The 18,688-nt window shown below is 32.5% G+C and overlaps 1 protein-coding gene across 1 annotated transcript; it reads left to right on the forward strand.

Moving 5' to 3' along the window:
• The first annotated feature begins 207 nt into the window (after nucleotides 1-207).
• Nucleotides 208-3,337, forward strand: LOC145028567 (uncharacterized). The gene is made up of 6 exons (XM_078977260.1): nucleotides 208-662; nucleotides 1,057-1,283; nucleotides 1,402-1,512; nucleotides 1,612-1,767; nucleotides 1,867-2,096; nucleotides 2,180-3,337. The coding sequence occupies exons 1-6, from the start codon at nucleotides 358-360 to the stop codon at nucleotides 2,513-2,515; spliced, it is 1,365 nt and encodes a 454-aa protein (XP_078833386.1). The 5' UTR covers nucleotides 208-357; the 3' UTR covers nucleotides 2,516-3,337.
• Nucleotides 3,338-18,688: the final 15,351 nt, after the last annotated feature.

An 18,688-nucleotide genomic window follows, 5' to 3' on the forward strand; every position in this document is an offset into this window, starting at 1 on the left:
AAATATGCAATCGAACTATACCCACAAGACGTACACGAATTACCAAAGAGCCCTAATCATTGGGCTGTTGACTTTGAACATGTCTCATACCAAAATCGAGTCGAGACTATCTTAACCGGTTTAAATTTCAGTTTTATTATTTTATATTTGCGGTTTTGTTTTTGGGCCTGTTTAATCCGTGCCAACACACGGCAACCCTGTTTATTTATTACTGGATAAAATTGATATCGGAAAGCTCCAATTGACAAAACACAGGTGCCGGCAAACAAGGAATCCACATAAACACACACAAAAATCCAAGGACAGGAAAAGCTAAATTGATGAAGCAAGTATTTCGGAAGGCTCATCTCACCATTAATGGCGTCGTCGTCGCCGTTCATGACGGCCGCTGCGTCGTCATTTCGGTTACCGTCGCTCTCTCACCGCCAATATTGTACTCATTCATTAATCTCATCCAACAGTTCAAAATCCGAACCGAAACTGTGTACGTTCACTTTGAGACGTTTCTCGCTCGAAACATCTCGCTTCTCATCGTCGGGAAACACACCTACACTCAATCCAAGTGTAGTGGCTAGGTCTAATTTGAGATTCCCTCTGATATCGCCTAATGACCATTGGGGCATATGGACTGCTCTCTTCGCCACTGGTGCTTTTGGTCTATGGTAATCAATTTCTCTATTCTCATTGCTTGCTTATTGTGAATTTGAGATTAGAACTCGTTGACTCTGTTCATTCTTTTAATCAATTATAAGATTGAAACTGTATTATTCCCTTTGCTCCTTAACTAAACTGTCACCTAAAATCATTCACTAGCGTTTTGAGAATATAGATTCGGAGTTTTAAGAGTCGGTTCTTAAAATCTGAAGTTTAATGATTGGTACAGATCCATTGACTTTTTGGGTACAACAGATATGCTAGTTCTGTTGCTATCCAGATTGCTTGCAATCTTAAAGTTGTATATGCTGCAATCAATCAGATTTGTTTCCTTTTTTGAATTTCATGATTTTGGTAATTAAGTGTATGTGGATTTTGGGGTGTTTGAATATCCAAATAAAGGTCAGAGAGAACCAAGATTGGGGGGATGATCAGTGCTGCACTTGTGAGCATCTTGTTGGGCCTTGCAGCCAGTAACATGGGGATTATTCCTCACGAAGCACATGCTTACTCTATTGTGATGGAATTCATTCTACCTTTGACAATCCCATTGATGCTGTTCAGAGCTGATATGCGAAATGTGATAAAATCAACCGGCAAGCTCCTCTTGGCCTTTTTGATTGGATCAGGTCATATTTTTTATACAAACAGTTATCAGTTTAAGCATACTTTAATAGATGCTTGTTTGAAAATATCATTCTTTTAACACTAAGAAAAACTGACATTTTGTTTATTATAATGTGGCAGTTGCAACCACATTTGGAACACTAGTAGCATTCTGGATTGTTCCTATGCGATCACTAGGTCAAGATAGTTGGAAGATTGCTTCTGCTCTCATGGCCAGTTATATAGGAGGAGGTAATATTATTATTAATGATATTGCTAACCAAAGATGTGGTATTTTTCATTTACTGTGTTTTTTAATCATAAAACTAAAACAATGTTTTATTTTTGTAGCTATAAACTATGTTGCGGTTTCAGATGCACTTGGTGTTTCTCCATCTGTTGTTGCTGCAGGTGTAGCTGCAGACAATGTTATATGTGCGATTTACTTCATGGTGTTGTTTGCATTAGGCTCTAAAATTCCTTCAGAGGCTTTACCACCAACCGAAGGTGAGTTTAAAATAAATAACCTCATTTTTTTTTATTCATTTGCTACCTCCCTTTATTTGAATGTCTATCTGTGCACCTTTAACTTATGTCAAATGGCAGATCCGAGAAATAATTTGGAAGGCAATGTGGCCACAATACAAACAGCTACTGCACTTGCTGTTTCTTTTGCAATCTGCAAAGTTTCAACACATATCATTCAAGTTTTAAAATTGCCAGGTGGCACGCTACCAGCAATTACTGCAACCGTTGTGATTTTGGCAACTTTACTTCCAAGACAAATTGGTTACCTGGCACCTGCTGGTGATGTTGTTGCTGCAATTTCGATTCAGGTATTTCAAGAAAATCTTTTTGTTTTGTTCTTAACCAAACATAAGGTTTACAAACATGAACTATTTTGATGTTGATGATATAGGTATTTTTTGCTGTATTGGGTGCGAGTGGGAGCATATGGAATGTTATCATGGTTGCTCCAAGTGTGTTTGTGTTTGCCTTTATTCAAATCACAGTGCATCTTCTTGTGATTCTTGGACTGGGGAAGTTACTCAGATTAGACCTAAAGTTACTACTTTTAGCATCAAATGCTAACATTGGAGGTCCTACAACAGCATCTGGGATGGCAACAGCCAAAGGTTGGGGCTCTTTGGTAATTCCTGGAATTCTTGTGGGTATATTTGGAATTTCAACCGCAACATACCTTGCGTATTTCTTTGGAACTTTTGTTCTCAAAAGCATGTCAGGGTTTATGTAATATTTTTGGCTAACAGCTGTCTGCGATTTCTTGTTGCCAAACTTCTAATTATGCTCTCGATAGGTGACTAAGCATCTAGAAATTTCATACAGTATTATTATGAGGACTCTCGCATAGGATTATCGTCAAATAGGTGGTGTGCTTCAGAAGTCTCGTAAATCAAAACCTACAGAACTGCTATACCTCTGATATTAGTCAAATATTCTAGAAAAGGTAAGCTGGGAAATCAGGAAAATATAAAGCATCTTATAAGTGGGAGGGGTATTTTGGGTATTATGCTATTTAGTTTGTTACAACAGTGGCTTATAAAAGATAAGAGCGATGAGAGTAGCATCATCTTATCTTTTTGTGAACTCGAAGAATCTTTTACCATTGGAAGAGGCTTGGCTCTTGAACCACTAAAATCATTAGGGTTACAATTTGTTTATTTGGTATTGTGAGTGTTTCAATCAATACAACATGCTTTTGAATTCATTTTCTTGTTTTTGATTTTATTTTAAAAGTGAGGTCATAGCAAATTGGTAGAAGAGTAATGGCCTAATGGCCATTATGGATACTATATATGGCTCAAAAGGGTGGAAACAGTAGGAGAAAATGTGGAAACAATAGGAGGAGTGAAGGAAGTACATTCCGTCTCACCTGATTGAGATTTCAACAAGGGCGGTGATCAAGTATACAACTCTCCATTCATCAAGTTTAGATCCATCAGATTCCGACCAAGGCAATTACTCCACCCCACCGCCATTATAACAAACCTTGTCTTTTAAAATGTCATGTTCTGGTATAAACATAAGTTTTTAAGTGTATATATATTATTAAGCATATTGCATGTTTCTTGAAAATTAAGAGGTACAATACCTAATACCTAATACCTCATGTACAATAATATCAAGCTTATAATCACATCGGCGTATACGTACACGGTATTACCTTATCTTTAATGTTACCCTAATCTTCTCTACACACAACACTAGACGCAACAACCTCCATCATAAGGAAATCAAACGCCTCTTCTTTGCGTCTCCTTCCTAATCGCTTCAGAATCGATCAATACTCACCAAAAAATCGTAGTGTCTCCTTTTCTCAATCGACGCCCTGGAAGTCCACCAACCATTCACATCCTAAACACCTATATGTATTTTACACTATTACACGCAGTTACCCCAATCTCCTCTACACAATAGCCGCCATTAAACCACATCTCTACCATCTCTCTCTTGGCGTCGTTACTAAATGTCTCAGTGCCTCCACCGTCGCCACCTGATTCCGACAACATCTCACACCAACATCACGTTCAACCACCATCTGGTCGTTGCTACAACCTATTAGCGGGTCACTGTCCACAATTTCATTCAATTCTTAGCAAACCACAACGATCAGATGGGATCAACAAAAAGCTGACTTCTCTTCAAATTACAACATCAAACAATCTCCGCTCCAATCTATAACTCTCTTTAGTATTCTCTTTTCTTATGTCATAATTTATGTCCTAAAGCCCTAATTTTTTCTAAATCGTTAGTCAGACAAGGGTTATTCTTCTTCCAAATGTTAATTTTGTGTAAATCGCCCTTTTGGGTGTTGATGAGTTGTTGCTTAAGTTTATTACTAAATTTTATAGGTTGGTACTTTTTAAATCGCATGTGGTCACTCTCCGACATCACAACCCACCTCCGCATCTATCATAGCTCACCATCAGGTGCCCATCTCTCTCTCTCTCTCTCTCTCTCTCTCTCTCTAACTCTGTGTATGTGTATGAACCCATATGCTAATCATTCGTCCCTTGGTTGCAGACTGAAGTTATTGGCTGGTCAGTTCTGAAAATCCCAAAACCTTTGTGAGATGTTATTGAGATGAGAGAATCTCTTTCTAAATGCAACAACATCCATGTGTACCATTATAGTTGTTTGAACCTAGCAAGAGATGTTTATGGGGAGAGTTTAGATCTGATATCAAAAACATGGTGGTTTCTTTATCGAATGGTATAACATAGAGGTTCAATTTATGCTTTACTCATGATTTTGTAAGTTACTAAAGTATACTTCATATATTATGACAAAAGTGGGGTTATTAGAGATTTTTCACTTTTGGATTTAACCCTCTTGCTTATGCTTGGTTTTTATTGTTAAGCAGATCTGTCAGCCTTGAGTGCGTACCTGGATATTCGTTGATTTTTAGTATTCATCTAAGCTATAAAATCCTAGCTGCTACCATCGACCTAATCACTCCTATACATGTAATCAGGTATAGAGAGCTTGTAGGTGCAAGTTTATTGGCTCTTATGTGAAAAAGGAATTGACAGATGTTTTGGTTTTTTTTTTATCTATTTCAGATCTAACTATGGCTACCCCTCTCTCTCATACACACATAAATGGATATAATCAGGTAGGCTTTACCATTCCGTTCTTTCCAAACAAACCAATTATTACAAAGAAATTTTGATTTTGGAAGACTGATTAAATGAAAGGGTTCATTGTTTCTTTTGGCTAATAATTTAAAGAACTTGCGATTTATTGATGTCTTAATGGGTTTACCAAAGTTGCTTGGTAATTATTGATTTCTTTTGTGCTAAATCTTCAAGCTCATATATCATACAATGGGGGTTTTATTATATTGGATGGTGATTGAAATAAGTAGAGGCTACTCTTTGAAGTTTTATGGTGCTGCTTATGGTTCTTTTTTGCTGACATGGAGGTTTTATTATCCGGTTTTCCTTTGAATTTATTGATTTGTTATCATATTTGTTTGGTAATGTATAGTGATTAAGTTATCATAAATGTTTTTGCACTCTCTATCTATTCGATAAAATGTCTCAAAGAGTGTTTAATTCTCATTCTTAACTTTAATTAGCTCAAGTTATCATCCGAAATGGACTAATCTATGTAATATGTCCAGTAAAACACGTTCACTCAACAAAATTACCAATCTTTACAAACTCAGCTAAATTATGAAGTTTACAAGTGTGTAAATTTGAAAAATTTATGGATCTTATGCAAGTATGTAAATTTGATTACTTATTGAGGGGTTTATATTGGCATCACCGAACATGGAATCCTTAACTGCTGGAATTATTTAAACTCTGAAACATACATCAATTTATTGAATAAGATAGTCTATGAAAATCAACAATAAAGTTTCTGAAGGATTGGCATTTATCCTTTGTGATGGTAGATGCTAACTAATCATGTAACTTTGTCTGCTCAACTTTTCATTGCAGTTGTGCCTAATGAATTGTAATCTCAAACTTCCAATATTTTCTTATTTGAGGTAAATTAAATAGTAATCTTTATTTGATTTAAATTTCACAGGTTGGCGTCTCCCATACATTTTTTGAAGAAAGAGATTTCAACATAATGGAATTGCTGAGCTATCATTGGCGATATTTGGTGATTTGGCAATGCAAATTGAGGGATAAGTTACTTTGGGAGAGTTAGGGTGTCACTTGAATTGTATTTGCAAAAAAATTATATGGGTATGGGCTAGCTATTAAGGTTTTATCGTACATGCTGGTGCTGGTATTCAATTTTCTCAAGTAATCATTCAATAAGAGATTTACTGCACTTTAGAGTCTCATTTCTATGGTGATGTTGCTGTATAGACTTTCTAGAAGTGATGCAGTTTGCATATCAAAGAAGATTTGTTTGATTTGGAAAATATATGGTTCAAAGTCTTATGTAATTTATCTCTTTGGGTTGTAAAAAAGCAAAAGTTTGCACATATATGTTGGACTGCATTCTATTTGTTTAAGTCAAATTTTACTTTATTACTACTTATTTGTATATAAGTAAGGACGGGAGTCAATTTTTACTCATGTACCGTTTATTTGCGTTCCATTTTAATATGTGAGTATATTTTGTATACAGGTAAGGCTGTAAGTCAAATTTTACATTATTATCTGTGAGTCGAGTGGAGTTTTTTTTTACAAATCAAGACTTACGTCGTATAGAAACCAACTACATGTCAAAAGGATAAAACTTTAAAATTTTGCACATATTAGCATATTACCAACGTTTTAAAACCCGGGTTTTTAATTGACCCGGTATGATGACCGATTCACGGGTCAACCTGGTTTATGATCTTTTTTTATTTTCATATATTTTTACTTTCCTGTATAATGCATAGACATATAAAACCAATAATTTGATGCCTTCAAAGTTTAAACATTGAAAAAATATCAAAACATGTTATAAATTGTGCTTGTAATCGTTCTTCTTCCCTTGATTCCATATTTAATTGCATTGAAAAGCAATGTTGTAATTAATAAACATATGTTAATTGGATCCTAATTATATAATCTACACAATCAGAAACCTTGAAACAGTGATCAATTAACAATGAATAATCAATAAACTCACCAAAACCGTCACCTTCACAGTCGATAGGAGAAGAAAACATCAATTAATCGATCAAAACCATATCAAAACGGGTCAATCCGGTTTACCTGGTTCGACATAAACGGTTCGACCGCGGGTTAGGGGAAACCGATCGGTTCGATCCGGTCCACATTTTTACAAAAAACCATTCTCAATTGACCCGCCTTCCACCCAAGGTTACGGTCCAACCGGTTGAACCGGCCGGGTCGATCCGGGTTTTAAAAGATAACATATTACAAGATTAACAGAAACCAACTACTTTTTGTCAACTTACTATCGTTTTGTATCTATAAAATGAAGATAACGTCTTTCGTCAATAAGGGTGTATGAAGAAAACAAAATCCGAATAAACCGACCGGACCAAATAAGGTTTGGTTTAATTGGTTGATTTTATTTGGTTTTCAGTTAAACCGATATTTTTAAAACCTTATTTTATTCGGTTTTCGTTTAACATTTTGTCTATTAAGGTTAACAGAATAAACCAGTCAAGATTTTAAAATTATAAACCTTTTTATTTTTTATTTTTTATTATACATATCTGATTCCATAATAAATTAAACTATTAGTTGGAAACTCTTAATGAAAGTAATCGATTTATGAATATGCTTTATATAGGTTGTGTATGGTTACACTGTTATTTCTAAATCTTTAATTTTTATATTTTTAGATTAAAATAACATATATTTTCCTTCTAACACAAAACAATAATATAATTATTTTTAACCCAAAAAACAATCGTACTTTTATTTTTCACCAAAAATAATAACAAATTTATATTTTTAAACCAAAATTGTGGATATTTTTACTTTTTAATCTAAAACAACAATATACTTATATTTTTAAACCAAGATATGAACATATTTCAGTTTTTACAGACTACAGTATGTTTCTTTGAAATATGAAATGTTTCACTGCAAAAAAAATAAAAACCACAAGCCAAAAGAAAATGATCGCTTCTACGAAACTATGCACCAAAATGAATCTGTCACATATGCCACAACCATAAGGAAATCATCTAATGACACCGAAAGGAAACCAATCGCTGAAATGAACTAATCTTTGCCGCCGCATCGCGCGGGTACGCTACTAGTATATATATATATATATATATATATATATATATATATATATATATATATATATATATATATATATATTGAAAGTTACAAGTAGCTAGTTTCAATGATAAATCATACCTAAATACCATGGAATGTGAGTTGTAGAAAGAGAACCTTGCTGTGATGCTGTCTAGATTTGTAGCCACATTAATGTATTACAAAACTAAGCTAAATGTAACTACAAAGCAAAGCAAGGAGAAGAGGACTAGATGCATGACATGTCAAGAAATCCTAAAGGATAACTAGATAAAGATGCGAAGGAATATGTGTCATATCCCTAGAGATTTACAAGTTAAAAAGCCAAAGGAACAAGTAACTTATTGCAATACACACTGTTTATAGGAACCTATATAATCCATTTTTTATATTCCAAAAAATGATTTATTATCAAAAGCATAAGTAGCAAAGGTTAAGAAGAAAGTTAGGAATTCCTAAACAAGATTTGAACAAGGTGAGTATGCTATATATATATATATATATATATATATATATATATATATATATATATATATATATATATATATATCTTTACTATCTTATTAAACATATTAACCATGAAATTCAAGAGGTACAACTGTTTGAACATTATGTATAATCATATTAAGCTTACAATCTAAACATTTCAATCTACAAATGTATATGCTATTAACTCGGAGGATGTTGAAAACCCTAATTTCCTCTACACGCTACCAGCTGCCGTCAAAGCACATATCTTCCATCTCTCTCTTTGCTCTCTTTAGTTTCCGACAACCCTCTGTTACCACAAACTTCTTGCACTCCTCTCCCGAGTTCAACTTAAGGAGAGAAAATAAAGGAAATTGGTGGAAATGAGAGGAAAATAAGAGAGATTGATGCTCCCGAGTTTCATTAAAGGAGGGAAGTGGAAGGAAATTGAATGATCACTTTCCCTCCTAACTTTCCTTCCGATTTGGGAGGATTTGAAAAGAAAGAATAAAATGTTTAAATTTCCTTCAATTTCTCTCCAACTCAGAAGCACGGGCGTTAGAAAATAGAGGTATGAATATACTTGGATCAATGACAGTTATGAAACATTTTCAGATTAAAGTATTTTGAAGGAACACTCAAAATCTCTAATCGGACGAAACTCATTGTTTTCTAGAATGGAGAATAAAGAAGATGTTATGAAAATTATACCCAAAAATGATTTCGAAATTGATCATATAATAGGAACTAACTTTCTGTCTTCAAATTGACATATGGTAGTTCCAGGAAAACAACTTCTTGTCAAAAAATTGTCACATTACCTGTCATAAACTAACATAAAACTAGGACTATAAATGGATCACAAACCAGGTGTATTTAAAGAAAATACGGATTTCTGAGGCATTTACCTGTCACAAACTAACATAAAACCGGGTCTATAAATCGATCCCAGCCAGGGGCTCTGCCCTTTGGACCCCGCTCCCAGGGGCGCTGTCCCTGAACCCCCATCAGTTTAAGGGATTCGCCTATAAATAGCAGTATACTTTCAACAAAGACAAAATTAATCAAATGTGCACTCCGCACCATACCGATTTGTTCAATAATTGTCAAAGTGACATTGATTAACAAATTAACCCAATTACACTTAAATAAAATTAGGGATATAAAATCACCAACAAAACCTCCCCTATTTAAGTGTAATCTTTATTAACTTAAAATGAAAATCATAACAACAACAAACTGATGCATAAATGAAATATCGTGACGATTGAATTTCACATTAGTATATTACTCATTCCAAATATTCGGATATTAGGGTGTCACTAAAGATTGAACCCTTTCTATTCTAAGTGAATACATGAAGATAATATACACAACAATTTACATTCTCAAAGTTCTAACTTAACACTATATTTTACTAGCTTGTGTCTCATCCTTCAATAAGCATATCAAAGTCAAGTCCCAACTTCTTGAAGCAGCTAAACTTCGTGCTTATATAGGTAATTCTTTTGTTCTAGCACCCGCAAATGCAATTTTTCAAAGAACTGTTAAAAAATAAAATTTGCACCTCCTTAACTTGCAGTACTGAACACATACATTGAGATGATGATAATAATATGTTCCAATCTTCAAATATCAAGCTTTCCACATTGAATTTAGCATCTAATATTGCATTAGATAGGAATTGGGTATCTTAATATAAAAGATTTTAGGTGGAATTTAAACTCATCCCTACAACCGCCTTGTGCACAAGATCTCTAACTAACCCTTTTGTTAAATAACCGGCTAAGTTCAATTGACTTCTTACAAACTCCACATATATCACACCAGTCATGATGAGCTAACAAATCATGTTATGTATAACACCTAAATGTCTAGAATTCCCATTATACACTTGACAATAAGCTTTAACCAATTTTGCAACACTATCACACCTGATAGAAATGCTAGATATCAGTTTTAGCCATAGTGGAATTTCATAAATCAAATTTGTTAGCCACTCAGCTTCTTTACCAACAGCAGATAATGCAACAAACTCATATTCCATGGTTTAGTTAGTAATACAAGTTTGTTTCTTGGATGCCCAAGAAATGGTACCTCTTCCAAGAAAAAAAACACAACCACTTGTAAAGGAGTGATCCTCTAAGTTGTTAATCCAGCTGGCATCAGAATAACCTTCCAAAATAGAAGGATACTCACAATAAGTTAAACCATAATTCATGGTCCCTTTCAAGTACTTGAATACTCTACTTACAGCTTACCAATGATATGTACTAGGACTACTAGTATATATACTAAGCCTTCCCACAACATATGTTATATCTAACCTAGTATTAATCATGTCATACATTAGACAACCAATAGTTCTTGATTATTCAAGTTAGACACTAGAGATCCTTTATTAGGTAGAAGCTTGAGACTAGGATCTATAAGAGTGCTAATAGGAGAAGAATTTTCAAAGTTAAACATTTTTAATATCTTCTGAATATAATGATATTGAGAAATTGAAATCCCATTGTTTCCTTGTTTAATTCTTATACCAAGAATTACCTCAGCCTCCCCCAGGTCTTTCATTTCAAAACTAGATGATAAGCATTTCTTGGTTTTATCAACTTTTTCTAAATTAGTATATAAAATCAACATATCATCCACATATAGACAAATCATAACTCCTTTACCAGAAGTATCAAATTTGCTATATACACATTTGCCGGCTTGGTTTAATGCAAAACCATTAGACAAGACAACATCATCAAACTGTTGATGCCATTGTTTTGGTGCTTGTTTCAAACCATATAATGATTTCTTCAACTTGCACACTTTGTGTTCATTTCCAGGCATCACAAACCCTTCAGGTTGTTTCATGTATATTTCCCCATCCAAGTCACCATTCAAGAATGTAGTTTTCACATATTTGGTGAATCACAAGATTATGTATAGCTGCAAGAGCTAATAATAATCTAGTAGTGGAAATTTTGGCAACAGGAGCATAAGTATCAAGGAAATCAATGCCTTCCTTTTGTCTAAAGCCTTGAATAACCAATCTGGATTTATACTTATCAATTGTGCCATCCAACTTCATTTTTCTTTTGAGTATCCCTTTACATCCTAATGCCTTGCAAAAAGGAGGTAAATCAGACAATACCCAAGTATTGTTATGCATTATAGAATCAATCTCATCTTGAATTGCCTCTTTCCAGAAATGAACATCCCTAGAAGCCATAACTTCACTAAAAGTCTTTGGATCCTCGTCAATATTAAAACAATATTGATGTTGACACAGTCTCATCCCTTGTTCTATCAACTAAGTATAGTTGAAAATCAGATCCAAAAGGTTTAGCTTTTCTAGCTCTAGTACTCTTTCTAAGTTCAGGCACAAAACTTGTACCACCAAAAGCATCTTCAGTTTGAGTTGTGTTCTTGATGAAAGATTGTTGAGTCATGTCCCTTGGTCTAGGTATATATGTAAATCTTTCTTCATCAAATATGGCATCTCTTGACTCTATAATAGTGTTCACAGACACAAAGTCATTAGATTCTAAAATAGAGAATCTATAAGATTTTGAATGCTCAACATATCCAATAAAGATACAATGTATAACTTTTTCACCAAATGTTTTCCTTTTGGGTTCAATGAGCTTCACAACTGCTCAACAACCCCAAACTTTGAGATAACTCAAATTTAGTACCTTTTTACACCAAAGTTCATAAGGAGTATTCTTACTCCTTTTGTTTGGAGTTCTATTCAAAATATAACATGCAATTAACATAGTCTCACCCTAGAAACCTTCACTTAAACCTGAATAGGACAACATGGAATTAACCATTTCTTTTAAAGTCTTGTTTTTCCTTTAAGCTACACCATTTTATTGTGGTGTATAAGGAGTCGTGGTTTGATGTATTTTGTTGTGGTGTATAAGGAATTACCACGTGGTCGTGGGTTAGAGTCCCACGTATGGTACCAAATGTTATGCCATGTTCAACAGGGGTTTGGATGCCAGATGATGGATCTGCCTTGAGAGTTTTCCTGAGAACACAACACATAGAAGAATCATTAAAGGACGTCCGGGTGTTCTCCCAGGACGTCACTCCAACGATCAAGTTAGTTTTATAAGAGAGGTAATTTTAGGGTAATATTCGTGAGAGAGAAGATGGATCCTCTCCTTGAGGCGAAAGAGATCTTTTTATACCTGTTTCTAACGGATCATAGGGACCTCATCCGATGAGCGTGAGACGTGGCCTCCTCTGACTAGGAGGATCACGCCCACATTAACTAACTGCCTGGTGATGTTAGTTCTGGGCGTCACCTAAGCTTTCTGTCACGTCCTGATTGGTTGTGAGTGAATGAGAAGATCGTGGGGGGGGGGGATATTCGTCCCTCATAGGGGAAATGAACTGCCACCCCGGTGCTAGACTGCTATGCCCAACACGGGGCCTTGGCTAAAGTCTTGATGAGATAACGTCTCATTTATGATGTCCGTTACATCGGAACTGTTCATGGTAACGTTAACAAGTTGATTCAAAATAAATTGGATCATAATACCCACCATCTCTATCGGTACGTAAAACTTTTATTAATTTATTTTTATGAAGTTCAACCTGTTGTTTATAAATCTTAATTTATAAGGAGCTTCATCTTTGGAATGTACCAAATAGATATAACAATATCTAGATGCATCATCAATAAAAGTAACAACATACTTTTTGTTTCCAAGGGATGATGTTACACATAAATCACTATGTATAAGTTCCAACACCTTCCTTTTCCTAACAACATCTTTGAAAGGTTGTCTTGTGATTTTAGTTAACATGCATGTTTTACATTTTTCATTGTTTATATCAAAAGCAACAATTAAACTCATTTTGACATATCTTTTAATCTCTTGTAATGAATGTGTCCTAGTTTAGCATGCCATAAATCAGATTAATTAAAGTTATTGGTAGTACTAGAAGAAGACATGCAAACAAAATTATCATAACTAGGATAATTAATATTAAGCCTAATCATTCCATTACATACACATCCGAAACCCATAAAAGAACCATGTCTTGACAAGATATATTTGTCACTTTCTAATACTTGTTTGTAACAATAATTGATAAAAACAATTTCAGATACCGGATTCTTTCGAATTCCTGGTACATATAAAACATTGTTTAGACACAAACACTTTCCATAAGTAAAGTAAAGTAAAACATATCCTAAACCTTGATTGGTTCATATGCAACATTTCCCATTTTCACCACAGATGCATCTTCAATTGGTTGACATTCCTTGAACCAACAAAGATTTTTACATATACGTCTTGTTGCTCCCGAATCAACCCATCATGCAACATCATCATCATGCACATAAAATTCTTCAGAAATCATAGAAATATAATTATGAATATATTTAGAATTCTGCATGAAAATATAAATTTGACATTGTTGCTTTTCTGGATCCTTGGATCCACTTGGTCCATCACCATCCTTGTTCACTTTACAAAAACGACAATCTTTCTTGAAGTGGTCGGGTTTGTTACAATTCCAACAAACCAACTTAGCCTTCCTGTTGGAAGACTTGTCATCTTATCCTTTAAACTTCCTTTTTCCATTATACTTCTCGGGATTCTTTGAACTTTCTCCTTCCACCATGTTCATAGAAGAGGATCCAACTTGGTTCTTGCCTTTAGGATTGTTATCAAGTAAATGGATTCCAAGTTGAGTCAAAGTTAATTCCTCTTTGTTATATTTCAGATTATGTTTAAAATCTTTCCAGAAAGGAGGCAATTTATCAATGATCATAGCCACAAAAATGGCTTCATTTATTTTCAGATTTTGTTGAGCAAACTGTCCTAGGATCCTTAACATTTTATGGAATTGTTCCATAACAGGCCTGAAGTCAGTCATCTTGTAACCCATAAAGTTACTTACAAGAAACTTCTTGCTTGAAGCATCTTCAGTCATGTATTTGGATTCAAGAGAATCCCACAATTCTTTTGCAGTTTCAACATTTTTATAGATATCAAACAGAGAACCAGACATACCATTGAGAATATGACAACGATAGATGTAGTCATCATTATCCCACTTTGATCTTCTTCTTGTTGCCTCCAAAGTTTCATCTTTAACAAATTCTAGCATGGGTGTACTCAGAACATACACCACTTTCAGAGTAGCGAGGAGAAAATGCATCTTCTTCTGCCATCTATGAAAATCTTGCCCTCCAAACTTGTTCAGTTTGTCAAACTTGTTTGTCATGTCCTTCACAGATTCGCCACTTGCCATGATCACATAATGCTTTAATATTTGTTAGAAAATCAGGGTATTGATATACTTGGATCAATGATAGTTGTTAAACACTTTCAAATTAAAGCATATCGAAGGTACACTCAAAATCTCTAATCGGATGAACCTCATTGTTTTCTAGAATGGATAATGAAGATGTTATGAAATCTGTACCCAAAAAATGATTTCGAAATTGATCATATAACAGGAACTAACTTGTTGTCCTCGGAACCCCGTTAGTTCAATAATTGTCAAAGTATACTTTCAACAAAGACAAAATTAAAGAAATATGCACTCCGCAACATACCAATTTGTTCAATAATTATCAAAGTAATATTGATCAACAAATTAACTTCATTACACTTAAATAATATTAGTGATATAAAATCACCAATATATATATATATATATATATATATATATATATATATATATATATATATATATATATATGTGTGTGTGTGTGTGTGTATGTTTTTAGGAGTATAGGTATATTTTTTAAGTATAAACACATGTTTATATGTTTTTTAAATCATAAATATATGTTTTTTTCGAAATATAAATATGTGCTTTTACATATTGTATTTTAAAATTTTGAAATTGGTGTTTAATTATCAGTATGCATATTTGATAGCTATTTAATTAAGAAATAAAAAGAAGTTACTATTAAAAGTAATCAGAAAAGTAGTGGTTATTACTGTAAAAAATAAGACGATCTATTGTTATATAATATAAACTTTTATAAATTGATTAGTTTGCAAGCTGACTAATCGATTAACCCTTTAAAGTATGTATACATAATAAACGGTGCAAAATTAAAAAAAAAAAAACAATAATATTTCTATGGTTTTTATTTAATAATAATAATAATAATAATAATAATAATAATAATAATAATTTAACCTATATGTTTAGATGTTTATTTGAGTATAAAAATCTAAATTATCACATAATTTGATACAACATTATATAATTCATTGTTGATGAGTATCCAATTTTAAATTACGACTACCAAGGAGTATTTTTAATTAGAAATGGGGGTCAATGTGGTTATATACGAAGTACAAGTACTTCACATTGCAAGTACATTTCATCTTGTATCTTCCATACTTCCCAATTAGGGTTTTTAGGTGTACTGCACTTTTAGGTGTTGCACTGTACTACAAATTATATTTTTATATAGTTTTGTTGCGAATTTAAAAATATATAGTACATTATTTATTATGGTATGAATATATCATGATATATTTTGCAAAATTATGGGTTCTGGAGTGACGAATGTATAATTAGAAGTCAACGGTAGCTGATTATTCGTAGTTACAATTAATAAAGGAAATGTAACAATGGTTTGCTATGATAATAAGTTGAGGCTAATCCACTTGGCTAACAACTAACAATGAGATCATGAGGTCTATTCCAAACATATATACCAACCCGTCATTCTAAAAAAACGGTTTGCTACGATTGTTTATTTACAACGTAATCAAGAATAATGATATTGGACTTTTAGAATTATATCTTAGGAACAATAATTCGCTATTTATTATGGTATTAAAATAACATGACATATTTTTCAAAATTATTCAGTTTTGAGATAAGAACGTATAATTAGAAGTCTACGGTAGCTAATTATTTGCAGTTACAATTAATAAAGAAAATCTAACATTAGATCTCATGGGTTTATACCTTAGAAATGAATTACTTGCTCTCTTCTTTTTGTTTTCAAAACTTTGAAAGAAATAATCAACGAATGTCAACAGTGTATTAAAATTGTTTGGTTACAACGTAATCAAGAATTGTGATATTAGACTTGTAGAATTTATATCCTAACAGATATTATTTCTATATCAAATTCTCTAATGTATTCATTTTGTTTCACATTTGAAATGAATTAATACGTAACCTGTTGTTGTTTAGGAACAATAATTCACTATTTATCATGGTATTAAAAAACCATGAAATATTTTGTAAAATTATTTAGTTTGGGATAAAAATGTTTAATTAGAAGTCAAAGATAGCTAACTATTCACAAAACAATCAATAAAGGAAATTTAACATTAGACATAACGGGTTTATACCTTGTAAATGAATTATTGGCTTTTTTTCTTTTTGTTTTCAAAACTTAATAAGCAAAATGTCAATGGTTTGCTTCGATTGTAGTGTTACAACGTAATCAAGTATCATGCTATCATAGTTTTAGAATTTATATCCCAAAAGATATTATTCTATATCAAATTCTTTAATATATTCATTTTGTTTCGAGTTTTAAATGAATTAATATGTCACCTGCCGTTTAGAAAAAATGACACACTATTTGTTATGGTAAATGACATATTTTGCAAAATTATTCGGTTTTGGGATCAAGAATGTATAATTAGTAGTCAATAGTAGCCGCCTATTCACACTTGTAATTAACAATGGACATATGATGTTAGATTTTTAGAAATGAATTATTCATTCTCTTCTTTTGGTTTTCAAAAGTTTAAATAAATAATAAGCAATCTTGATGTGCTTGAAAAACAATTGCTAAGAAATATGCAATTGAATATCTACGGTTTGCTACGATTGTTTGTGTACAACGTAATCAAGAATATCAACATTACACTTTTAGACTTTGTAACGTAAGAAATGAATTCTATGCCTAATTTTCTTATGTATTCATTTTGTTTCAAGTTTTAAATGAAATAATACATCAACGACCGTTCAAAAAAGTAAATAATACACGACTTTTGTAATATAAAAACATCAAATATTTGTGTATTTTTTAGAACAAAAGAAAGCGAGAGCAGAGAAGATGGAAAACTCATGAAGTGAGAGCAAAACTTATATATTGATTATAATTACAATTTTATTTTCCATACGTTATAGCAACAGTAATTGATTTAAGTAGTAGAAACCAAAATAGATGAAAATGTAGTTGTTATTTCCAAAGGTAACTAAAAATATGCGCAAAAATGTAATAAAAATTTATGTTTAAACATAGATAAACTTGAATTTATACCGGTACGTATATAAAAAAAAAAAAACAAGTTTTGTTTTTTCTTAAATTAACAAACGAAAATTTTAAATATGTCAAAGTGTTGACTATCTCGAATTTATATCGACACATATATATAAAAATAAGCATGTACATGAAACTTATTACGGAAAATGTCGTTTTACAATGTAGAGGGGTGCAAATTGTTGATGAGAAAATTTTATGAGGCCAAACTTACATTTAAAAAGTACGGGAATGAAAATTATTATTTTCCAAAAATTACCAATTACTAGGGTAAAAACTCAAAAATTACTCATATGCGGTTTTTTAGCCCTAATCTTTGATCACATTTATGAAAAAAAAGGCACCAATATTTGATTGGTGACCGGTTTCCAAGGTAAAAGACTAAAAATCATCAATTATCAGGGTAAGAAACTCATGTTGCATGCTTTCGGGACTTAATTGTAAACAACTATCAATATATTGGGTTTAATTGTAAGAAAAAATGGATTTAATCGATTATAATGTCAAAATGTAAAAACTTTGTGGATGTTTTTTTTAATGCCTTGACTCTTGAAAACCAAATTGTGAAAATCGGTCCAACTGAATTATAATTTTGTTGATCCGGATCATATCTTAATTTAATTTGGTCTAATTGGATTAATATTTTGAAATTTGAAATCAATTTGGATTAACTTAATTGCATCGGATCAAACTTATACATTCAAATGAACACCCTTAGGTTCATTACCAACTTGGCTCTAGGGTTTGTTAATTGTTAATATTAAACTACTATTTTTCCTCATGTTTGTTTTAAAATGTCACTAATTTTTTTTATACATTAAGGGAATAAAGTAGAATGTGACCTGTTGAAATCGTCCCTCAACCCCTTATAAGAGGTCACTCAATTATAATAATAATATAAATTAAAACAAATTAAAAAAAAAAAACAAAAAAGAAAACTTAAACGTGATAATAGGCATTAACCCATCTT

This window comes from Lactuca saligna, chromosome 2 (assembly GCF_052625555.1).
Source record: "Lactuca saligna cultivar CGN05327 chromosome 2, ASM5262555v1, whole genome shotgun sequence".
Taxonomy (NCBI): Eukaryota; Viridiplantae; Streptophyta; class Magnoliopsida; order Asterales; family Asteraceae; genus Lactuca; species Lactuca saligna.